The 25,114-nt window shown below is 45.2% G+C and overlaps 1 protein-coding gene across 1 annotated transcript; it reads left to right on the top strand.

The window, feature by feature from the left end:
• Positions 1-4,213: 4,213 nt before the first annotated feature.
• On the top strand, positions 4,214-15,299 carry OSGIN1 (oxidative stress induced growth inhibitor 1). Its single transcript, XM_009812106.2, has 6 exons — positions 4,214-4,250; positions 8,489-8,591; positions 11,154-11,290; positions 11,613-11,804; positions 12,148-12,239; positions 12,913-15,299. The coding sequence occupies exons 2-6, from the start codon at positions 8,507-8,509 to the stop codon at positions 13,904-13,906; spliced, it is 1,500 nt and encodes a 499-aa protein (XP_009810408.1). The 5' UTR covers positions 4,214-4,250; positions 8,489-8,506; the 3' UTR covers positions 13,907-15,299.
• Positions 15,300-25,114: the final 9,815 nt, after the last annotated feature.

Below are 25,114 nucleotides of genomic sequence, written 5' to 3'. Positions count from 1 at the left end.
ATGGGTGCGGTGAACCTCTACTTCTCTCCCCTTGGACCCAGCTGCCTAAACACTGCAAAAAGTATGAACACAGGACAGATACGGCCTTGGCAGGGACACGGGAAAGTAGGACACGTGCTCTGGGCCAAATCTTTCTTTAGAAGAAGCCATGTGAAAGCACAAACACATGTAGGAAGTCACATGTATAACTGGGAGCAGAACTGGGTCTCAAACTTGCAAAATTGCCCAAGTTGCTTTTTCTGTCAAGCCTAGCAATTATGTGGGCTTCCCCATGGCTTTTTTACCTCTTTTGTTTAGCGGAGCAAGTAATGTACTTCAGAGATGCAGCTGCTGTCAGAGGTGGCATGGCCACAGTTTGCATCTTCTGATTCAGAGGGTGCCAGGACATCTCCAGGGGGCATATTGCTGATGTGGGTCCAGGTTATGGTGTTGGTGACAAATGTGGGTTTTTTAGCTGAAGCAAAGAGAAACCAGGTAACATGTCTCAGTATTGATGTCAAACCATTTATTATCATTAAATATGTGGGATTCTAGTTTTGATGGATAAGCTAACATACAGTTCTGTAAGTGGAAGTTTTCCTATGTGAAAAAGGCGGAGATGCTTTTGGTAGTAGCAGAGTGAAGCTGGATTTCAGGTACTGCATGGAGATCATGTAGAAACAAAATACTTGGTCAGATCTTCTGATGTTTGAATTTGAGATTCTGCCTTAGATTAAATTATCTGCACTGGAGGGGTGGGTGAAGCACTTAATGTTACCTTAGATAGAAAACATGCAGAATTTTATATTTGTGTTTTACCATAATTGAAAGAAACACCAGAGCATCAAAGCACTACTGTGGCCCATGGAGGATCACACTGGGAGTGTTCCTCTAATTATGAAAAACCAGCAGAACATGAGGTTCTAATGTGTGAAACAGTGTAGTGTGTCATGATAATTTGGCACAGAGTGATGGTACACCTTAAGTCTGGCTAGAGAGGAGGGTGGATTCTTGAGAGGCACTCTAAGAGGTGTTCTGCCATGAGTTGTCAGCAGCAGAGGTAGCAGCAAAGAATTCTAACACCAGAGGGTTGTTGCTCCTTAAGCTCCCCTAAATCAGGAGACAGCAGAATTGGGGCTATCTGATAGGTTGTGTGAGTAGGACAGGGATGAGTAGAACTTAACGACCTGAGGTGAAAAGTCAACTGGTAACAAGGAAATGTCTTGTGATAGGGAATGGTTCAGGTGCGAAATGTTTCCCCAGAACAGTGCTATGGCTCTGTCCATGCTTCCTGGCATATTCTTCAAATTTTACCTTGGTAAAACATAGCATCAACTTGTTGGAGTTCTGAGAACTGTATCGTGGCTGACCTAAAGGGAAACAAACTGACCGTGGCAATAAATGCACCCAGGATTGCTGATACTGTGAACTGCAGAGTATGACTTGAAGGTGAAATGAATGACTACAGTGAAGTCTGCCCCTCTTTTTCTGCAGGCCAAAACCTTCTCAGGTGGGGACTGAGTGGTGCAGTGTTTTGAATTCCTCCCTACACCCTGATAGGGGACGATTTGCCTAGCTACCATTATATTATGCGCAAGTCTCATTCATATAAAAGCAAATGTAGTGCTCTACCCCTGTGCCCTGTGTTTTTGCAAGTACAGACAAAGATAGAATTGATCCTTTACATTATCTGAAGGTAGTCCTTAATGTCATGGGTCCTATTTAAAAAAAACAAGCAACTTTTTTAAAGTAAAAGCTCTTCACAAGCTGAAGCGTAAATGTTATTTTGCTTTTGCTAGATCATTTGGTGGTGTCATGCTAATCTAGTTTAGTATCTGTTTTGTGGATGATGTTCATTAGAGACTAAGCTTTACTATTTCATTTTAAAAAGGGAAAAGTTAAAAAGCACAGAAGAAACACTTGAAAATAATTAATTTTATTGACAGTTTCCACTTAAGTCTGACAAATCTGTTTGTACCCTGTGTGATAGAGATGTGGATTCCTCAGATCTCAGCTGGAGTATAGTGCGATACATCTCAATGAATGAGTCTTACAGACTAGTGGTTTTGAAGAGTCTTTTTCTGTAAAAATCTGAAGTCCTCTAAAGACCCTTAAATCTGCACCAATAAAATGTTATTGTCAGTTTGTGCAGAGAAAGAAGTTAGTATTGTTAGTCAACTGCATACTCTGACAGCTATGAATAGAGATAGTGCAAAGTCATGCTGGAAATCTCTAGATAAGCTTTTTATTTGGGCACTTAACAAATCTGAATGATACTGCTTGGAATAAATCAGGAAGAAAATACAAGTGAATTGTATAAATTTGTAGGTCAAAGGCTGGCTGCCAGGCCAACTGCAGATTGCACAATGACTTCCTCTTCTGGAATGTTTGTGCAGGCAAAGTGTTGGGCTGAATTATTTGTTTCCAGACAAGGTACACAAGGAGAAACAGTAACACTGATATATATATTCCATGTGATGTGTTTGTTGGGATATCTATAAAAAAGAAGCCCCCAAATTGCTGTATTCAATGGTCTTATTGTACAAGCAAATACAAGACAGTGGGTTATTGTGTAAAGAATTGTACTGTGTGCAAACATATGATAGAGCTTGTGGTTTTGGAAAGATATCCTGACTTTATTTGCAGAGGTAATAGAGAACCTAGTTTTCCAAATTCTAATGGGAAATAGAGAGGATGTCCTCTTCTTGTACATAGAGGACAACTTTTTCTGCAGGTTTGCACACATAGGAAGTATTCCTGATTTTACTGCTTATAAAGCCTGCCAAACCATCATATGGTTTCCTCTTGTATCTATGCTATGAGCAAGTATGGACTTGAACATCTTTCTTCCAAAATGTTTGACATGTAACACTGTAATATATTGAAGACAGTTTCTGAAAAACCTCCTAACAGGGTGGTCTTAAATCACCTAACTGAACAAATGCCATAGTTTCTCTGGAAGCTTAATTTTTCCTTGACTGATATGGATACATTTGTTACCTGGTAATAAATAGCTGGATAATGCATATAAAAGCCTTTGCTCCTGTTGAAAAATCAGTATGTGTTATTTAAGAGCTCTGTGCAAATGCTTCCTTGGATAAAGGCCCAGACAACTTGAAAGAAACCTTAAATAAAAACCACCCCTCAGTCTGACAAGTATTTACTGAGTCAGATTTTCAGAGGGGGTCACTGTTAGATTTTAAGTGAAACAGTGGCTTGCTGTTTATTAAACCAACTTATTCTGGTGGAATTAAAATAGATTATGAAGTATCCTACTTTAATGTGGGTCTTGAGAGTATAGAATTCCTTCTCATGAGCTGTTTTTCTTTTATATCACATGGTTGAAAGCATGCATCTTGACTGGGTATCAGCAGTCCTCCTGATTCCCTAGAGATTGTCATTTCAAAATAGATGGCCTCAGAGATAAAAATATGCAGCAATTACTACTTGAACTGAACACTTTAGCACAAATTTATGTCATTTTTTAAGGGCACTTTAGATTTTGCAAGCTTGATTGATTATTCCACTGAATTGAGTAAGATACCTTGGATGAAAATCCTGGTATGTTGTAAGTTTTGCAGGAAGTAGCCTGACTCATTTTACTGCACCTATGCAACAGGTTTGTAAGACTTTGTCTCACAGAAGAAAAAGATATAAATGGAAGTCTGTATTTTTCAGACCCACTATATGTATGATATAATAAGGTGAAACTAAAACCACAAACTGTCCAAAGTAGGAAGAAAGTCATCACATCTCCTTTTGTGGCCAAAAAGATCACTAGCTTTAAAACAAGCATACAGTGTTATCCTATCACTCTTATTCCCACCTGTAGTTCTAACTAGCAGTTTTTCTTTTAAATACAGAGGAAAAACCCAGTTCTGCCACTGGAAGCATTGCATTTTATGAAGTCTCAGGTTTTAATTTGCCCTGAGGGTTAAAAATGAAGGTATTTGTTCGAGGCAGGACTTCTGCCATGCATGGCTCCTATGAGCCTGCTTTAGCTGTAGTCATGTAGTCAGCTGAACATTACTAAGGAAGATCACTACATCATTCATTCACAAGCTGGGAAGGGAAACATTCCTGCTGACTCATGCTTATAAGTATTTTCCTTGCTCCGCCTCCATTAATTTCAGCTCCTCCTCTCTTAGTGCTGGTAGCCTACTATATTTAAACAGCTGTCTTAGAGCAGAGGCAGGATTCAAGGCTTGTAGTCTGGTTGGCTTTGCTGACTGTACAGGCATTTTCACTTCTCATCAGACCTGCTGCTAAAGGTAAGAAGGCTATAAGTAAGTGTAGAGAGCTCTATCTGGCATACTGTAACATTGCTTTCTGAATATCACAGGGGTGTTTTTAGAAAGGTATTACTTCTATGTACCGCAAAGGTGAGGTTTTTCCACATACTTTGTGTTTGTGGGGTAACTGGCCTGGCATGTAAGAGTGATAATGCAAGTGGAGGGGGAAAAACAAACTTCTGAAACTTGTAGGCAAGTATAAAATGTAAAAGCTATTGAGACTAATGTTTTTTAAAAGCACTGATGAATTAAATTTTTAAAACTGCTGATGAAATGAATGGGTTGATGAAGAAAAGAAGCTGAAGAAAACTGTTGCATTTGTGCTAGCATTGTTCTCATTAAACCTGAGTGTCATGGTAGCTCTTTCAGTCTCTTCCATTATTTATATATGCTGAGTGCACTGCCCTCTTGAACTCTTCATGTGCTGTACAGGCAACACTTGGTGGGTCCTTACTTGAGCAAAAGTCTCACTGATGTTATCAGGAGAGCTACTTGCATATGGTTGTTGTAACTTGGCTTTTTATTTCTGCTAAAGATCACTTAGTGTCATTGTCTTGCTAAATGCATCTTTGCTTTTGCTCACTTAAAATCTGTTTCAGTTGTGCAGCCGGGAACTACTGGGGCCACACTGACCGACTTTATGTGAGTTATAGTTGCTCTAGGCTGAAGGCTGTGTCAGGAAGGTATGCAGAGTTTGGCCCAGAACAAGCTGGCTGCTTTTCCAAGCCAGAACAATTATGTAACATCACATAGACACTGAAATGCTTTGGAAGAAGTGAGGAGACAAGTTGTGGAGCTTGCAGCATGCTCCCAAATAAAGAAGAGGAAGAGGACACCCACTTAAAGTAGGAAGCCTAAGGCAGGAGCCAAAACGGGGATTAGTGTCACTGAGTTGACTAAGTGTGAGTGCCCAGCAGCCTACTGTACATAAAAGTTTGAGGGTAGAGCAGTCTTGGGTTTCTTGCTAGCTCAGGCTTTCTCCTGCTGCTAACTAGTTCTGTATAGATTTGGAAGGAACTTCAATGTCCTGTATGCTTTCCAATAGCCTCTGCAAGAACAGGCTTTAATCTGCTACACTGGTAGCTGTACAGGTTATTGAGGTATATGTGGTCCCTAAGATTGCCAAAAAAAAAAAAATTGAAATAATCCACCCCTACTTCTAATGGCAGGAAAAGTGAACATTTGGCATGAAACTGAAATGCCTGTGATGCTCTGAGCTCAGTTTTACCCCCAGAAGTCAAGCATTTAGCCTACAGGATGGGAATAGCTATAAACAGGTTCAGCATCTGGTTCACCTTCTACTTAAAAATAATAATTATTAACTATGAATTATAGAGATGGCAGCTATAGGATGTGGAAGGGACTTCTCCCATTTGTAGAGGTGTGCTAGGATAAACAGAAGCATCTCTGATGGTTAATCTTGTGTTGATACAGTTGTCCAGTGTCAAAACTTCAGGAAACAAAGCACATAGCATTAAAATGGTCATTATGGGCTTTTGTGAAACCAGATCCTGAATAAAGATATGGCTAAAAATGGTGATGATGTGCATGGATCTAGCAATTTCATCAGAATAACAATTGTGCTCTTTTGGCCATTAGGGTTTGGTTTAATTCCAGCAAATGCTCCTTTTTGTGTCGGAAGGTACAGAATGGAGGAGGAAGGTGAAATGAGGAGGGCATTATCACTGAGCCTGCGGCTGCTGGCTTTGCTCTCTATCAGGGTGGGGTAGGGTGGCGTAGTGCAATGCCCAGGAGCCAAGGCAACCTTTTTCTAAAGCAAACAAGACTGCCAGGCTGACTTCTACTGTATTGTGCCTTTTTTGTCCCCTTCAGGCTCCCCCAGAAAAATGCTGGCATGACTTTGTGCCCAAGTCTTACAGATGGGCTTGCAGGCTCTCTATTTATATGCCGGCTTTGCTGCTCTCCTGGAGCTGTTGCCATGTGCTGTACTGGGTTGGTTCAGCAGTCCTTGCTTCCAGCAAAAATCCCACGGGTGTTGCTGGGTTACCATTGTGCGTGTGTTACAGAGTGCATACGGTCTTTCTGTGCGTGCTGCTGCAGAGTGCTATGGAGCAGAAACCTGGAAGATTGCTTCCAGAGATGTTGCTTCCCTCTTCCAGATTCCCAATAGTTTCACAGAAATAAGAAGTGTACTCTGTGTTAGGAAGAATTAATAAGAACTTGTCTTCTTGTGTAGTACAGCCATGGAGAGGGGTTTGTTTGTTACCATGGAGAAGAAACCCCAGCTAACCTTCAGATAGGTACTGTGGTTTAGCTGGTTTGAGGGGAAAACCTTACTGGTCACACCAGTGTCCTGTTCCTTTGGTGTCTCTGGCCATCCCAGGTGCTAGTGCTGAATTTTACCACCTGCAACTGTGGAGCTTTGTGGTAGGGAATCATTTGGGGGTAAATTTGCACCACCTTCAGCAGATTGTTGTGTAAGTTTTTGGTTCATGTGGCAGAACCTACCGAAAAGGCTGGGGAAATACTTGGGCAGTTAGGCTGTGCTCCTGCAGCTACCTGGGCTGGGTTAAGTATGCCTTAAGGAGTTGATGCATGCCTTGTAGGGACACAACACATGGAAGTGTTCCTCTTCTGTAGGGTATGCATCTACCTTTGAGTCTCAAATAAACTGTGAACCTAAGTTTCCTTGAAATCCCACTCTCTCCAAAGCTAGATGCTTGAAACGACTTAAATTAGAAAGCATGACTATTATGGCTTTTAAGTGGTTCTTGCCCTGTCAGGCAAAATGCATGAGTCTTAGACTCATGCTTAGTTAAGTGGTACTAGGCAACCAGTAAGTGTTACTTAACTGTGATCCAAAAAATTTGGACAAAGTTGCTAATTTTGAATTCAACTTTTAAGCGTTATGTGCCTCTACTTGGATGAACCCAGTCCTCTTGGAATAGCTGTCTAGCCCAGCAATGGCTGTGTATTGCTGTATATAAGAATTGTCACATCCTTGCAGGCAAATGCATTTACAAGCCGCCTCCTGAAGCCTGGGATTCTGCAAATCCTAAACTCACCTGTGGTTTTCTGGGAGCTCATTCAGTCACCCGGGTCTTACCGCATTACTGTAGTTGCTGGTGATGTAAATGTCAGGCTTAAAGTGGAGCATTACACTTGTAGGATGACATTTGCTGCAATACCTGTGTCAAGGGCAGTGATGTGCCAGACCTTATGGGAGTGTGCAGCGTGCTTGCCAAAGACCTTTCTGCGCTTGAAAAGGGTGTGGAGAGCATGCCTCACTGAACAAAGTAATGCCATTCAGTGAATTCTTACTTAGCTTTCCAAAATGAGTGATGTTTTTAGAAAAGACTGTTCTCTGTAGAATAACTTAAAAGCTTATGCTGAATTTCAAAAGTTTCACTTTTACTGTGGTAAAAATAACTCTAACTTCTCTAGATTAGTGACAGTATAATTGAATTCCCTGGAAAACTAAAGTCATTATTTGACATGGTAGGATTCCTGCAGGAATGGCAAAAAAAACTTTCATTCACTGTTCATTGAATATCTGACCAACAATCAGATGAGTTTTGTAGGTTCTACTCTAATAACACCTTAGTCTCCAAGATAATAAATTTGTTATATATTTTGTTTAAAGACTTGTTGTTATTTACTTGTTCAGACCTAGAAGCCTCTATTTTCTGGGGAATTAAGAAAGAAGGTTCAGGAACTAAACTAGCACTTAAAAAACCCCACTTTAGTGATGGAATGGCACATATTTGAAAATGCTGCCAAGAGATTTCCAGTCTTTGGGCAGAAGTCTTGAGTGAGGTTTGCTCTGCTTATCAATAAATGCACAAGTTGCTTTAAAAAGTACAAAGCATTCATGAATGGGTTCATTATAATTATGACAATAATATTTTTCTACACAGTATTGGCAGAAGCAAAATTTTCTTTAACAAGCTGCAGCACATCAGTTCTGTAGTCAGAGGGTTACTGAAGTTGCCAGCTGTTCTGGAGGGCCTGGAATTTGTGTGTGGAAGAGAAAGATAAGGGTCCTCTTGCTTTTTTATGATATAATCAGGGAATCATCCTTCGGTTTTGGGGGTGGGAGGAGGAGAAGATAAGCAGGCCTGTCCTGAGTGTGGAAGTGTAATGTGACGGTCTGCAATGCAAGGATAATACTTTAGATCAGCCTGGTTTTGTAGGCTATAGAAAGTCATGTGTTTTGTCACAAGAGAAAATGATTGAAAACTTACTTGTTTTAACAGGTATAATCCGGGAACTAAATGCTTCCAGACAGGAAGATGTATGCATTATTGAACAGACCCCAAAATAAGAGTGGGTTCAAGCCACTGCCTGTTGTGATCATAGGTAAGTTTCCCCCTGCCAGCATTGCTGTTTTCTCTAGTGCTGTTGTTGCTTTGGTCTTGCTGTCTTCAGCTCTTCTTCCATGTGTTCTTACTCAAACCAGAAATGCCTGGCCACTGTTTCTGCCTCCTTTCCCTGACAGCCAAACTTTTTCTAGTACTAAGAGAAAGACTAGTGAGAGTTGTGGGAAGTAGGGAACAAGGTATTTGACAAACTAAAACAATAACTCTTTTTTAGTAGAAAAATTGTAACCTTTTGGGCATCAGTTCAGCTGCGCCTGGTTTCTGTCTTTTGGATATTTTGAAGGGTTTGAAACCTTTTCACTACAGATAGTTACCAACTTGCTGTGAAGTGATTTATCTGTGGTGCTTGAATTGGAGGTGGGTTTGTGTGATCTTTTTTCCCCATTGTGTGTGTTTAGAAAGTGCTTCAGATGCTGTTAAAAGTTTCTTGAAATTTTTCACAGATTTCTTCTAAAATGCAAGTCAGCTACACTGATTTTATACAGATTTAACAGAATGGTAAAAAGCTGTGGGTTTTCTACCAGTTTAGAAAACAGGTTATGTAGTAGCTGTCTTGTCTCCCTTGCAAGAGGGGAGCTTTGTAATGTGAGGTGATTCTTGGAGCAAAGCATGAGTAGTGATGTCAGTGCCTTCCCCTCTGTGACCGATCATGAGCTGTGCTTTGAGTGCAGGTGTTGGACCCTGTTCATCTAAGCATGTGTTTAGATGCCTTGTAGAGCTGGGTTCCTTCCTTATCTGTCACCTAATTTATAGCCCCCAAGAGAGATAGTCCAAAGTTAGTGCACCACGTAAGTCACGCTTAATCCTTGCTAACAGTGAGTTTGACAAGGACACTACTACCAGCAGGTTCTAGTCTGAGAGTGACTTTGTACTGCCCAGTTGTACCAGTCTTTAGGTGGGAGGGAGGGTATTTTGGTACATCCCTAGTGCACCTATACAGGGACCCAATGTGGATGTATCACTGAAGCCTCAGAAGCACCAGTGTGAAGATGTGCACCCTGAGGAAGGCTGTTGGATAGAAGCAGCTCAGCTGTTTTCACTGCAGCTGGACATTGCACACAAGTTCCAGCTACTTCCCCAGGCCCTGCTCTGGGAAGTCCGTGGATACCCGCTGTGCTGGCAGCCTCATGAAGGCAGTTGCTTTCTAGTATAGTTTGAGCCCCAGAGGCAGCTGTGTGTGTGACCATCCATATCAAACTTAGGTGTGGTTCAGAGTTAAGTCCTCTCTGTGTGCTGCTGAGTGTTGTGCACTCAAATGATTAAGTGTGGCTTAGGTACCTCCTTGTACTTCCTAAAGCAAAGTAGTAGGCTGAAAGGTGTTACATTTCACAATAGCTGCAGTTCAGTTTGCTTTTAATTTCTGTTGCTGTTAGTTTTAGATAACTTTCCTGCAAGTGGAATGTTCCAAACACTGACCTGAAGCTGCTGCTCCTCGCTCAGCACAGCAGACTTTGGCCCCAGCTGTGGCATGTACAGCCCTTCGCATAGCTCAGCTCGCTGTTAGAGGGAGGCTCAAGCTGTAAAGCTATCTCAAATCCCCATGAAGCAGCCTTTGCTCCAGTCACTCACGCATGCTGTGCGGGCACTGTGCCAACACAGCCTGCTGCAGGCCGCTGTGTCACTTCAGCTCTCCTCCCCTACATCGTCACTGCATTATGTAATGGTGGTTAGTCACATACTAGTGAGCAGCAAAGCCTGAGCAGCCGGAGAGGCTGACACCTAGTTATTCAGACACTGTAAAATGTTAAACATACTGGAGAACAGCCATGTGAAAACTTTCCACAGGCTACTTTCACTGGGCTTTGGAGTCACATATATCAAGTTTTTCCACTGGCTGTTGGGTGGTCAGCAGGAGGAGTTCAGTCATCCAGCAATCTGTTCAGAGTGCTGTGTTCTGGAGAGGGGTGTCTTGGCATGGCAGAGAGACTTCATTCCTCAACACACTAGCTGTGGTACCATGGTAGGGCTGGTTCCCATCTGAAAGTGTCCTCAAGACTCGTTAGTCAAAACTACTATTGCTGGATATCCCTTATTAGATGGGATTTCTTACTGAGCAGAGCTGTTTCCCCTTTAATAGTCACTGTCTTCTCCGGACTTACTCTGTATCCTGTGCACAATGAACTACTCAGCACTGGTGTGAAGTGTGCATCCAGGAGAGCTGAGACCCCTGTCCCCACAGACATCTGTGACTAGTTTCTAAACTTTTAAAGAAGTTAATGAGCAATAACTCAATTCATCAGCATGCTAGAGACTTCAGGCTTCAGGTGAGGTTCACCTCTGGCTTGTTTAACTCAATGGCTTTTCATCAAGTTCTGAAGACCTTGCAATGCAAATAGATGCAACTGAGGAGGAGAAGGGAACATAAGAGGGTAAAACAACTTCCCCAACTCCATCCAATAGGTCAGTGGTCAAGCTGGAATAGAAAGTCCCCTGTATCCACAGGAGTGTCTTATCCTTTGAGTTGGTCTCGAGATTAAAAACACTTCTCAAAGGGCTGCTCTATCTGCAGGAGTATAAATTCTTCTCCATTGTGTCATTTTAGGGAATGGACCTTCAGGAATCTGTCTCTCATATTTGCTATCAGGCTACATCCCTTACTTCAAAAGAGACTCTATTCATCCTCATCCCATTCTTCAGAGGAAACTGGAAGAGGCACCAGATGTCTCCATATTGGATCAGGTTCGTGTAACGAGAAACAGTATAACATCATAATAAAGCATCCTAGGGGTATATGATAAGTGATAACCTTGTTTGAATTTTCAAAGTACACAAACAGAATGAGCCTTAAGCAAAATAATTCTAGTTGTCCAGATCTCCCTTGTATGAAATGTCAGCATCGCTGCTAAGATCCTTGAGGTAGTCCTCAGGCAATAACAGGGTCTGCGTGCCAGTAAATGAGCTTCACGGAACACCAAAACCACTGACTGGAAATACTGGAGTAACAAGCAGTCTGCTGCCTGGCAGGACATGCGTTTTGAGCATCTGATCTGCCTCTTTTTAGGATTTGGAGTATCTGTCTGAAGGCTTGGAGGGACGATCCCACAGCCCTGTGGCTCTTCTGCTAGATACTCTTCAGCGTCCAGATACAGACTTCGGTGGAACAGCAGAATCTGTCCTCACTTGGTGGCACGAGACTGACAGAGCCATTCCCCACCTGGTCCTTGGCAGAAATGCTCCTGGGGGTGCCTGGCATGTAAGTGAATTGAAGCCTAAGTGCCTAGGTCTGAGTGTTGTAAGACAGCCAAATGTGCTGACTGCAGAGGCAAAAGCTCCTCTAATATACCAGTCAGCCACATTTGATTTTATGTATATAGACAAGTGAAAGGGTTTTTTTTAAAAAAGGGAAAAAAGCATGAGAAGCATTTTTATTTCTAGTCTATTGTTCTTTTTGGAGAACATGGATGGTTTCATCCATGATAGCAGATCAGAGGAAATCACTGATTTCATGATCTATGCCATAATGAAACATGACAAAATTGCATTTTGCTTCTTACATTAAATAACTGAAAGCTATTCTACTGTGTTTCTTGTTCCAGTCTATCGAGGGCTCTATGGTTACCCTGAGCAGAGGGGAATGGATGGGACTCCCAGATCTCCCGTTCAAAGACTGGCTAAAGCAAAAGAGAAGGTAAGATACCTGTGGTGTGACTATTTACAAACATCTGGAGGTTACTGAGGAACCTGGAGTGGAGTGGACTTCTTGAATATAGCTATCCACCTGTTATGGATGATTCTAGTGAGAGAAAGGACACCCTCCCACCCCCCAGTAAAAGTCCATTCTGCATTCAGCAATTTGGGTGAAGTTGCAATGCTGCTGGATATGTCCTTCAACACCCACTGGGGAGATGGATCACAGTGACCATGAGTTCTGAATAAAGCTTGGAAAAGGCATGGTCATCTGACTTCTGTGTCTACTGCTGCTGTCCCTAATGACAAGTATAATCGGCTCAGCTACTGTGTGGTCTCTGAGGTGCTTGTGCTCTTGAGATGTGTAACGATTAATCTTGAAAAGTCCAGGAGTTAAAAATGGAATGGGAGCGAGATGTGAGAGGAAGGCATAAATGAGCAACTATGTTCTTAGGGATGGGATTCATGCTAGATGAAAGCTGCCTCTGTCCAACAGCTTGTGGACCCGAGTGTTAGCTCTATATACCAGGAATAACTCTGAAGTCAGGGAAACTAGATTAAGTCTTCAGGTAGTGCCAGGATAGATGGCTCTAGGATACATTCAGTGGAAGAGGGGGGGAACTCCCGGTTTCTTATGTAACTGCTGCTTGACCTTTGTTTGTACTATATTACAGAGGCCTCAGAAACAACAGAGCCACAGCAGAAGACATTGCTCAATATTACCAACACTATGTGATGAAGAAAGGACTGCAGAAGAATTTCAGATGTGGTACTGTTGTGACCTCTGTGAGGAAAGTGAGTGCAGAGAGCATCTCCAACTACACACAGAAAGATCTGCAGGAGAATAGTGACTCACTCTGGAACTTCAGTGAGGAAAGCACTGAGGTCTTTCAAGTGGATGGATTTTTCAAAACTGTGAAAGGTGATAAAGAGCTCTTCTCCATCTATGCAGAGAATGTGGTCTTAGCTACAGGAACATACGATAGTCCTACCTGGCTTGGGGTCAAGGGAGAGAACCTTTCCTATGTCCATCACCAGCTGTCTGCCCTAGAGGAAGCAGTGAAGAACAACAGCGTTGGCATCATGTCAGATCCAGTCTTGATTGTAGGTGCTGGTCTGACAGCTGCTGATGCGATTCTCTTTGCTCACCATTGCAATATTCCAGTAATCCATGTTTTCCGGAGACGAGTCAGTGATCCGGGTCTCATTTTTAACCAGCTCCCAAAAATGATGTACCCTGAATACCACAAAGTCCATCAGATGATGAAAGAACAGTCAGCTGCTTGTGCTGGGCCCTATGAGTGTTACATTAGCCTTCCTGAGCATCATGTGCTATCCTTCGGCAAGGACAAGAAATGTATCTTTCAAGACAAGAATGGCTGCCAGAAAGTTTATAAAATTTCCATGGCTCTTGTTCTAACTGGCTCAAACCCCAACCTCTCCTTTCTGCCAAATAATGGCATTGACTTGGCAATGGACAGTGACCAACCAGTCAATCCAAAGAGGAATCCCATAGATGTTGACCCATTCACCTATGAATGCACCCAGGAGAAAGGGCTTTATGCTCTAGGACCTCTAGCTGGAGATAACTTTGTACGCTTTGTACAGGGAGGGGCTCTGGCTGTTGCCAGCTCTCTGTTAAAGAAAGCAAACAAAAATCCCCCCTAACAAAAAAAATGCCTATGCTAACTGTGTCTGAATGGGTTACTGCTGTTTTCTTAGAGAAACAAGTCATCTGATTTGTACATCCTCAAATGTAAAGCCCACTCCTGGTATTCTCCAAGGTTATGCAGAGAGTTACTAAGTTCTTGCTGAGTTATTTGAGAAGATTAAGTCACCATATACAGAGTGGGTTTCACACATGGCAGTACCTTCAATCCCTGGGGATTCAGCTCCTTCCCTGCATAGCTGTGCATGAAGGCTGCAGAGGCTTTGAATCTTGTGCCTGGAAAAGTAGGGGGCAAGATAGTGATTGCTTTCCTATGTAACACCTTCCAGGTTGCTGAAAATTGAATTGGGGAACAATCGATGTTAATTATTTCCAGACAGCAGGCTGACAACCCTGTGTCTGTCAGTGTCTTACAGTGTTTCTTATGAAAGAAAGTAAGCAGGTGTGTTTTTACTTGCTCCTGTGGCTCAGCTGTATGTTCTTATCATACCAGAAATCACTGAAAGATGCTGCAGGTACCTCTCTGGCACATGAAGTGGTACTCCGCAAATAAAAAATGACAGAAACAGTCAAACCTGTATTGTCTCACTGACACCAGCAACAAGTAATATGTAATATCTTTTTAATCAAGAGATTCCTGTGATGGTTTTTTTCTCCTTCTTGAGAAGGAATGGTACCAATTTACAAACACTTGGTTTGCCATCTTGCACCTTTCTACTTCCTAAATCCTAAAACTGCAATAGCCAAATTCTTGGCAGCTGCTGTAGAGATAGCAGAACTACAGGGGAGCTGCTGGTTTGTCTTGTAACTGCCCAGGTACTGTATGGGGCTTCTGCTGCACAGAGTGTTTCAGAAAGATGCAATGTTATACATTGTGTGACTTTCTAATGTAATGTGATTTTTTTTTAAAAGGAATACTATTTGTATAAAAGGGAAATTGGCACAGTCACTTTTTAATACTTTTATGCTATATATAGCAATTTTTTTATACTGGTTTTCAAGAAAATTTTTATTGGCAAAATATTTTGTTACAGGCTTTCAGTCAGGGTTTTGAGTGAGCTGGGGTGGGTGGCAACGATGCCTTAGGTTGCAAACAGCATTCGCAACAGACCTACAGGGCCTTTCATACCTCTCACAGGAAAAATCAGAGTGATAGCTAATCTTATTTAATGTAAAGACAGACTCTGCTTCCTCTGCTGCACTGAAACTCACTGACATGACAGGATGCTGCACATGCCTCTGGAAAGCTGAGCAGGTGGAGACTGGCTGTTTGCAAATGAATCAGCCTCAAGCTGAGATGTGTAAGGAGCTTGTCTGTGGTGTTGCTGTATTGCACTTGAGTATCTTTGTCACTGACTGTTCTGTGTGAAATATTTCAATAAAGTGATTTCAGACTTAGTCCGTGTTTGTTTTTTAAACTCTGACTTCAGCTCTTCTCTGGGTCAGAGATTTGATGAACTGTTCTTCAGCAGCTTCCTGGCAAGCACCAGGGTGTGGTTTGATGTGCCTGCTGAATCCTGCGTCGTTCCCTTCCCTAGGAGCACATCACTATGCATTTGCTTTCTGTGTATCTTTCTCTCTCCAGAAGGATGAAGAACCTTTGTAGACACTGCCAAAGCACTCTATCTGTTGTGAGGCTAAAACACAATACCAAACCAAGTTATTTGCCAAACATGTTCTTGCCTAGGGCATCTTGGATCTTTCCTGTTTCCTAGTGTCTTCTGTCTGGAAAAATCCCAAATCATGGCCTAGTCCAGTAAGACAGTTTAGATCAGAAGGGACAGGTGAAGGTCTCTGGTCCAACCCCACTAAAACAGGGCAAGCTTTGTAGTTAAACCTGGTTTAGGGCCTTGTTGGGGAAAGCTTTGACTGTCTCCCAGGATGGAGATAGCACTACCAACATTTGATTGCCCCATTCAATATTTGACCACCTTTTTTGACAATTGTGGGGTATTTTCTTAACTGGTTGAAGTGTCTCAATTGCAGCTTATCTACTTCCTCTTGGTGTGGGTTTTTTACTGCACAGCTCTGAGAGGAGTCTGGCTCAATGTGTTAGAACACTAATCCTCATTCTTCTCTGAAGGCTGAGAGTAGAGGGCCCTCAGGATTTTGTGGGCACAGAGGGGTGGTGTGGATAAGCTTTCTGGTCTGTGCAATTGCTCACTGGCCAGAGGGGTGGCAGTGCCCCCCGGGATCTCTTTGGCAGCATTGCTCTAAAGGAGGTGGTGGTTGTTCCCCTGAATCTGTTATCCTGGCAATATGGGGATTCCTGAGTATGGATAACATGCGCCAGTGCCATCTTAGATGTTTTGGGCACTCCTGAGGAGAGATGAGATGAGCTGGTACTCCTTTTGCCTCACTTTATGTTCCTCCAGACCGTGTCCCAAGCAGTGCAGGATTGTGCTATTCCTCCCCTGCAGCTGCCCTTTGCTAGAAAAAGAATCAATGATCGATGTTTGCCTTTCTAAAAACACCATTTTGGGCCAGGTCTCAAACTCCTGCATTGAAAGCAAATGAAGCGGAGAACAAAAGCCAAAGGGCATCTTAAAAAAACAAGAGGCATCAGAGCATGCTATGGATAAGAGCGTAGGATTGGTGTCAAGTGAAATGCTGCTCTTCCCATCGCTGAGGTCAAAGTCCCAGTGTTCATGCTGATCGTTCCTGCATCCCATATTGTGTTACCGTGATCTAATTTTCCCTGCACCGGGCACTCCTAACTAGGGCAGCAGCCCGCGCCTGTGTCAGGGGAGCTCGGGTGACCGTGTTTTAAATAGCCGGCTTTCTTGCCCAAGAGGGATGAGCTGATGGCCTGCCCTGTGTAGGACCGGAAAGGGAAGTGGTTTTTTCACAACTGAGACTGAGAAAATATCCTACATTCTGCCCCAGAGGGATGTCAAAGCAAAGTGCCTCAGTAGCAGAGATGGTGGTTTACTCCACAAGGACAAGTCCTCGGGGCAAGGCTGCCTGGTGCTAATTCAAGTTGTCATTCGGTTCTCTGTATCCAAGGAGACAAATATGAATTATTGTTCCAAAACATCAGCCATGAGAGTCAACAGATACCGGCTTTGTTATGTGTGGGATTCACCCGTGCATTATAACCTTGACCGACCTACAGCATGTGACGGGACCAAGAAAAAAACCAGTCTCCTCCTGGGCCTTCTGCACGTCATGCGCCGCTGGCGGGAGTGACGCAGCTTTGTCAGGCGAGATACCGAACACTTGCACCACTGTTTCCATTGCTGCACGTGAGGCCCAGCCGGGAGGTTACCTTGCTGAGTTCGCTGGCTATTTAAAATTGGAGACCACTCTGCTTCGTTTCTCTGTCCCCTGCAAGTCCTTTGGCATCCTCTCCATGCTGCCTAGTGGGAACCTTCTGCAGCTGTGGTGACCAGAGCTGGTCAGTCTGGGAAGCCTCAAACAATTCCCTGCTCCGCTCAATTCGGCTAGAGCAGCTTTACTTTTATTCAGAGCTCTGGCTGCTGCTGGGAGGTGACGTTCGTCACTCCACACCAAGGGCTCCACCTCAGGCACCCTTTTTCTGTCCTTCAGGACTCCTCAGTCTCCTTTGGTTTCCTCCCTGAGCTGATCAGTCCCCAGTTTGTGTCTTTGCAAACAAGCTCCTGAGACCCGCTGGCACTCTCCAGGAACAGTGGAAAATTACGCCCCCAGAACAGAAACAAGGATTTGAAGTTTACCAACAAGACAAAAAAAGAGAATTGTGGGTTTTTTGCTTTTATTGTGCTAGTGAGTCCTTGTAGTCAAGGCTGATGTGTTTTAAATAAACATGCTTGCGGGTGTGGCAGAACTGACTGTACAAGTCTAAACTCAGGTACCTTTTATTATGCAATTAATGCACAAACTTACTGCTTCTACTTTTTGCTTTGGTGAAGGACTTATGTCAGAGCATGTTGGTTGTGAGCTTTTGCTTCTTAAGTGAAGGGAAGGGTGCCCTCTTTTTAAAAAGAGCCATCTTTTACGTGTTATCTGGATTGAAATTATTTCAGTAAAATAGTTTTGGGAACCCCTTTGGTTGTTCATTTTTTTTGGCCACACTTCTCTCTTTGAGCACAGGACTAAATCCAGCCACATCTTGGCCAGACCGCTCTACAGAAAAGGCCTACAGAGCATTACAAGATATTGCAAGTCCGACGACTGCGTAAATCTTAGCTTTGTAAGGACTCTTTGGGAGCTGTCAGACTATTGCAGACTGCGGTGGCTTAAATTAACCTGCTTTATTTGTGAAATACAGGTATTTGTGGGCAGGCCAGCAGCCAGCGCATCGCTGCTAACCGACAGCTCCTGAGGTTGGGCTAAACTGCTTGTAACTGGGGGACACCCGGGGGGCAGATGGGGTGGGGGGTCTTCCAGCAGAAGGGGTTTCAGGCTGGAACCAAGCCTGGAGACTCCAGGGAAAAACATCTGACTCCCAGGGCTGTGAAGCAAGCCACAGGGGTCGAAGCAAGCTCCTGGCTAGAGAGTGGCTAAGTGGGGAGTAAGAAAAGCGAGCGCAAATTTTGGTGCTAATGTTGGCTGGATCCCACCTTCTGCCAGGGCCTGGAAAGCTGCACGGATCCGCTGTCCAGGAAAGAGTTTCCTTTGCCATCCCTGGGGACCAAGCCCTGAGGGCCAGGACAAAACCTGGATCCTCTGCTGTGCAGCTCGGAAACAGAGAGATTCTGCTCCGGCGTGGGAAGGAAAACGTCTCACGGCATTTCTGCCTTTGGCCATATGAATGTGCCCTTCTTCTCCCTATGGGTGCCCATACGCAGCTTGGCTCCGAGAAGCGGGACCTGCTAACATATCGATTTACAGGAGCCTGCCTGAGGAGAGGCAGAGCAGGCAGCTCCCGTGAACTTTCTGCAAAGGAAGCAGAATGGATTTTGTTTTCCAGCCCAATTTTTGCTGGTTGCATTCATTTCTTGGAAGTGCTGTTGGCGGGTCTGCCTGATTTTATGGCCACGCCGCAGCAAGCTGGAAACAAGGGAAAGGAGGGGAATCCCGAGCCAGGCAGCACACATGCATGGGCAGCGTGGCCCGGCTCCGTAACCGGCATCGCCGCCAGCCGGGAAACCCTGTTGGGAAGGTGCAAGCACTATTTATTTAAGATATTTACCGCGCAGGTGAGTTTCCACATCTCGGTCTCACTGGAAGCAAAGGGGCTGGTGAAATAACCGCAGGAACCACCTTTACGAACTGGGACGCAGCTGCGAAGTGTTGCAGTCCCCGCGGCGGCCGGCCAGCCTCCGTGTTTGATTACAGCCCAGCTATCTCCGGGGGAAAACTGAGCTGGTTTGGCCGCGGTGTGAGACCGGAGCCACGTCAGAGCGGGTTTGCTCTGTGAGATAGCAGCTAACTGCAAGCCGGGAATGCAGAGGCGGTTCAACAGGGGTTGTGAGCGTGTAAAGTTACTGCTGATGACAAAGTGCGGCTTTGGGGATATTATATTGGGTAAGTCTCCAAGTTTGAGCTGCGCTTTTATAGGCCGCTGAACCTTTTGCCAGGGAGGCAAACTTGAACCAGAGGACAAGCAAAGGGCAGGATGAAATCATTCCTTTAATGGCAAAGAAAGAGAAAACCAGGAGAGCTGTGCTTTTTTATGAGACCACAGACACAGATTCAGGCCTAAATCATTCATTACTTTTGAGAGCCGGCCCAGCGGAGCAATCCTCATTTGCAACTTGGCATTAATACCCGAGTTATCCGGTATTACGGTAACTCCGAGTCAGCAGAGGTCTCAGAGGCATAGATAGCTTTCAGAGCTAATAACCGACCGATAGGTCTTTCAGCTGAAAAAGCCAGGGAATTTGTATGTCAGAAAAAAATTCCGTGGTGTTTTTCTGGGGTAATACATGGACTTTGCAGTTTAAACATTAAGGTCTAGCGAAAACAAGCAAACGACAAAGTTTTGGGATGCTGAATGTGGATGCTCCAGGGGCTGCAGTGCCGGGAGCACTGCGGGCTGTGCCGGATTCGGCCCATCCCTTGCAGGGAATCCTGCTCGGGGACCAGAGGGGACACAGGGGCTGTACGGCCTCGTCCAGCCAGGAGGAAACGGGTACATGTGATGGGCATCGTGACACGGAGCGGGGTGAGAGGTTTGTCTTCCCAAGCTGTAACGGCGGCTGCAAAAATGGTGAAGGATGAGTCAAGTTGCACGAAGTTAACTTAGCAGGGTCGTTTCTAAACAAAGTTGAACTGGTGGAAAGTTTATGCCATGTGAATCCCTTGTGCTGTGCAGCTGAGTTTTCTTTTTCTTCTCCTTTCTTTTTTAACCTGGTTGCTGGGATGCCAGTCCTGGATTAACTGTTTTATCGAACCGCGGCGTGGGAAAAGAAGCAGCGGCAGCAGACGCTGACATGTCGTGGCTCGGGACTGGCAGGATTTCACAGCCGATGCTTCTGAGCAGCTTTGCGGGTGGGACATGCTGTGGGCTTGCTCCCACGAGCGTGGTGGCTGGCAGCCCTGCCCGGAGCTGGCAGCCCTCCCCAGGGCACCTGTGGGTGTCTGCGTGGGGCCGTGCGGATGGGAGAGCTTCGGCAGGGTCTGACCCTGCGTGTGGAAAACGCAAGGGAAGGGAAACTGGAGATACGGGATATCCGCTCCCCAGCAGTTTTCCTGCAGCTGGGTGGGAGGGACGGTGTCGGCGTGGCCAGAAAGGCGAGAGCCCGTCCTGGGCGCTCCGGCAGGAGCGCCGGTTCCAAGCTCAGATGTGGCAATCAAAGTTTTCCCTGAGCCCTTTCCAGCACCTGTCTGCCAAACTGCCTTTCCCAGGGGCTGCTGGAGCAGCTTTCCTGTAAATGCTGCTCTTGTCACGGCATCTCTGGCAGCTGCCCAGGAAATTAAGGCAATTAATGAGCAATAAGAGACATAAGCAGTGAGAGGGAAGGGTGGTGTTTCGTACGAATGAATTACACGTGATTGACGCTGCCTGAAGTGACCTATTTGCACAAACGTACCTCATCCACTATATCAGACTTGCATGAAGTTTAAGCAAAAGAGATTCCTCAGGAGCGTGAAAAACCGGCGGTATTTTTGCTGGCTGGAGTATCACTAAGCTGGCTCAAGGCAGCGTGTTAAAGCAGGCAGCACGCAACCTCTGTGATAGATTGACCCGATCAAATGTGTAATAGCAAGAAGGTTTTCTCCCCTGAAAAGGAAAGCTTTAAAATCCTCCCTCTGTTTTACATTAAGACCTTTGGAAATTTTTCATTAGAAACAGAGACAGAAACCAGTGTTCGATCAGTGATTTATAGCAGAGCCTCAGACACAGCGCTCCGACATTGCGGTGAGCGCTGAAACCTCTGGGATTTTAGGGTGCATTTCTGGTTCCCTTTTTGGCTAGCACTTCCATCTCAAGGCTGAGAGACATTTCCAGATTTGTGTTTCATCAGAACTGTTTTTCTCCCCTGCATAATTCTGTTTTTGGTGAACTGGTGTTTGTAAGAAGCAAAAAAAATTCCCAGGCAATGCTGCGGAGGTCTGCAGTAACTGCACCGTTTTATAGTTAAAGGGACTGTCATCCTGAGGTCGATATAAATAAGTTCACATTCCTGAAAATATAAATATTTATATAAATATTTTTTAGGAAGATGGAGAAGCAAGTGTCTGAGAAAAAGATGAAGTTATATAAACAAATGTTATCTGTCTGATGTAACATTCCAAATACCTCATCCACTGAGTAATCTGGATAGGACATAACGGGGGAGCTGGCCAAGAGCTGGCCAAGTGAAATGTTCTCACCCCGAAACAAAGGAAAGCAAATCAAAAGGAGGTAGAATTGCCTGTTCCCAGGCTGCCTGTTCCCCGTGACCTTCCTTGCGCTCTGTTACATCCATTTCCAACAAAAGCCTTTTTTTTTTCCCCTTCCTTTAAACAACGTAATGGATACCCCTCCGTCTGTGTGCTGGGAAACGGCTCGCTGCAGAGGAAGCAATGCAGCTCCGCTGGAGCAGATCCCCGTTCGCCAGCTGAGCGTGTGCTGCTTTCCCAGCGTTAGGTGAAGAAAATTACGGGGCTTTGAAAGCAATCCCGCAGCTGAAACAATAAAGTCTTACTCGGGTTACTCATGGCGGATGAACAATCTTTCGCCCTTTCCTCATGTGAGCAGTCCCAACAGGCTTTGAATCCTGCACTGATAAGGGAAGTGGAAATGCAGAGGATAAAAGTGCTTATTCTGTTAAGGGCTGAATCACTGAGCCCCAAATTCTCCCTCGTTCCGAGGCTAGAAGGTCCCAACGGCCCCCGCTTGGTGAAAGAACTAATACTAAGCATTTCCCATATGGAAATATAATTTCCATATTCCTCTGATTCCCTAACACTCAGATTTGTCAGGATGATATTTCATGAATTATTTACTACTTTGACGTTTATATGACATGGAAGAAGCTCAGCCAGCAGGACGGTCTGTTTGATCACGCCTTGAAACTGCCGCCTGAACGTGGTTTGGTTTTTTTTCTCTTTTCTGACAGATCTCACAATAACAAATGGGAATTACATTCTCAATAAACAGTCCACCCTAGGAAATCAGAATGCTGGCCAAGTTTGGCTTCAAAATCCTTACAGTGGCCGCAGGTAGGCAGCCACCCTGTCTACGAGAAGGATTTGACGTGTCCTAGTGATGGACAGCGCCCGGCTCAGCAAAGAGGGCTGTCCAGAACAGGGAGCCGAAGGAAAGCCTTTAGCAGGGCAGCAAAGATGTAAAAGGCCAAAAGAGGACGAGCCTGAAGAAAATGAGCTTTCTAAGGAAAGTTCCTTGGAGTTGGGCGGGAGGGTCTGAAGGCGGCAGCCGGGGCGGTGCGCAGGGTGCTGGTGTGCCCGGCCCTGCCGCCGCTGATGGCTCTTTGGAGGCTGCTTCCACGCACGGCTCTGCTGGTGCCGAGGCAGAAACCACCTGGGCATTACCTCCTAGTGCGACTGCAGACGTAAAAACTTCCCGGTGTGAACTGGTGCTTCTATTTCAGTAACTATTGAAAGAAATAATTGTTTATTTGTTGAAGGAACGGCCCCAGATACGGCCTCCTGGCAGTATCTAATCCGGCTGTCAGAGCTGGAGGGCACTGCCCATACTTCCAGACATTTTGCGGTTGATATTGGGCCAGGCTGTTACCCAAGAGTATTGTATCATAAGGGTTGTTTATAATCACAGAATCACAGAGTCACAGAATCACTAAGGTTGGAAAAGACCTGTAAGATCATCAAGTCCAACCACCAACCCAACCCCACCATGCCCACTGAACCATGTCCCGCAGTGTCACGTCCACACGTTCCTTGAATATCTCCAGGGAGGGTGACTCCACCACCTCCCTGGGCAGCTTATTCCAGTGTGTCACCACTCCCTCAGGAAAGAAATTTTTCCTAATATCCAGCCTGAACCTCCCCTGGCACAACTTGAGGCCATTTCCTCTAGTCCTGTCACTCATCACTTGGGAGAAGAAACCAGCACCCCCCTCCCCACAACCCCCTTTCAGGCAGTTGTAGAGAGCGATAAGGTCTCCCCTCAGCCTCCTCTTCTCCAGACTGAACACCCCCAGCTCCCTCAGCCGCTCCTCATCAGACTTGTGCTCCAGTCCCCTCTCCAGCTTCGTCGCCCTTCTCTGGACACACTCCAGCACCTCAATGTCCTTCTTGTAGTGAGGGGCCCAAAACTGAACACAGGATTTGAGGTGTGGCCTCACCAGTGCTGAGTACAGAGGCATGATCACCTCCCTTGGTTCCTGTGAACCATCATGAGAGATTGAGCATGGGCAGCAAGTCGTTCAGGAGGAGGATGAATACATGATGGCATTATGCTGTCGTAACTCCATCCCCAAAAGTCATCAGGAAAGCCTCCCCTTGACGGGTGGACTCGGAAACATATGGGACTATTCTGTTAGCCAAAGCTTTTGTATTTTGCCTTAAAAATGGAGCATCCAGCGCTTTTCTGCAGCCTGCCAGGGCAGGTGAGCGTTGGTGTCTGTGGTGGGGGGTGTAGGAGGCAGCTTTGGTGTCAGGGATATTGTGATTCCCAGCGCAGAGCTTGCCAGCACGACAGAATATGAGTCAGAGCCATAAGCCATGGGGAAGGGGATGGGTTAGTAAGCCAGCAAGTAAGCCATATGGCCATTTTCCAATATCCCAGATGGCTGCCTGGAGGGACTTTTTTCCCCAGCCGGTGCAGGACCGTGACATGCGTCAAGCTGTATTTCCAACCAAATGCCTCCAGCAACTATCGGTAATTTATCTCCCCGATCCCTGAATTTCCTGGCAACGAGATTAGTCCCAGCGATACGCGGTCGGTGGAGCCATGCCAGCCCGGCTGGCCCTGCTGGGGGGCCGGCCCCAAGGGTGCCTGGCTGCTTTTCACCAAGCTTCGTGGCCTCTCCTCGTCCCGCTCCACCACTCCCTGAGCCGACAGCCCCGGTGTCCTCCAGCCTGCTGCCTTTTCGGGACAAAGCCGTGTCCGCTCCTCACAGGAGCGGTTGTTGGGAGACTCACATTTCCCCGCTGCAATCAAAGTCTTTATGTAATTTATGTTTGCAATGGGCCATTAAGGTGTGCCCGGTAATGCTGTAAAATAAACAGCTCTGCATTATCTTTCATACAAGTTTGAGACTAATAACTAGAAATGCTTCAGAGCCATAAAGAATATATAGCAGGACAGGGGCGTTGCACTGAGAATCTGTCTGCCCGAGGTGGAATGGTTTTCAAATATATAATGGGCTTCTGGAGTCACTTCCCGTAATCCTGGAGGCAAAGGTGAAGCAGTAAATCTGCGGTGGCTCAGGGTGTGCACCTGACAGGGAAGCCCTCAGAAACATTACTGCAAGGCACCAGATTTATTCTGGAGACAGCCGGTGAGGCGCGTTGGGGCAATCCCTCCAAAATTGCCCAAAAACAGAGGGAACCCAAATGAGGATCCAAAACAACCCATGGATGCAACCCATAAGCACTGTTTTCTCTGCCGGGAAGAAAACCAGAGGTTCAGGTGGTTTATCTAGTTGCAATTTAAGATTTCTGTATTTCTGCAGTCATGGATACAAGCTTTATTCTGCTATTTAATATAGGCACTCTTCACAAATCTGAAGTGAAACCTAAAGAAAACCGCCGGTAGATGTCAGCTGGGAGCCTTGCGTCCCGGTACCCGACATCCCACCCGCTGCTCCTGCTTCCTGGATGCCCATCAGGAGAAATGGGCTTCCACCACGTGAGAGTCGGTGCTAAGGAACCCG

This window comes from Gavia stellata, chromosome 15, assembly GCF_030936135.1.
Source record: "Gavia stellata isolate bGavSte3 chromosome 15, bGavSte3.hap2, whole genome shotgun sequence".
Taxonomy (NCBI): Eukaryota; Metazoa; Chordata; class Aves; order Gaviiformes; family Gaviidae; genus Gavia; species Gavia stellata.
The sequence above is the reverse complement of the archived record's forward strand: the minus strand, read 5'-3'. Positions and strand labels throughout refer to the sequence as shown.

Bases quoted from the DNA above. Each gene is read 5' to 3' on its own strand.
- OSGIN1 (XM_009812106.2), top strand. From the start codon at position 8,507: ATGCTTCCAGACAGGAAGATGTATGCATTATTGAACAGACCCCAAAAT. The intron at 11,291-11,612 runs GTTCGTGTAACG...GCCTCTTTTTAG, and splicing joins ATGTCTCCATATTGGATCAG to GATTTGGAGTATCTGTCTGA. The intron at 12,240-12,912 runs GTAAGATACCTG...ACTATATTACAG, and splicing joins TGGCTAAAGCAAAAGAGAAG to AGGCCTCAGAAACAACAGAG.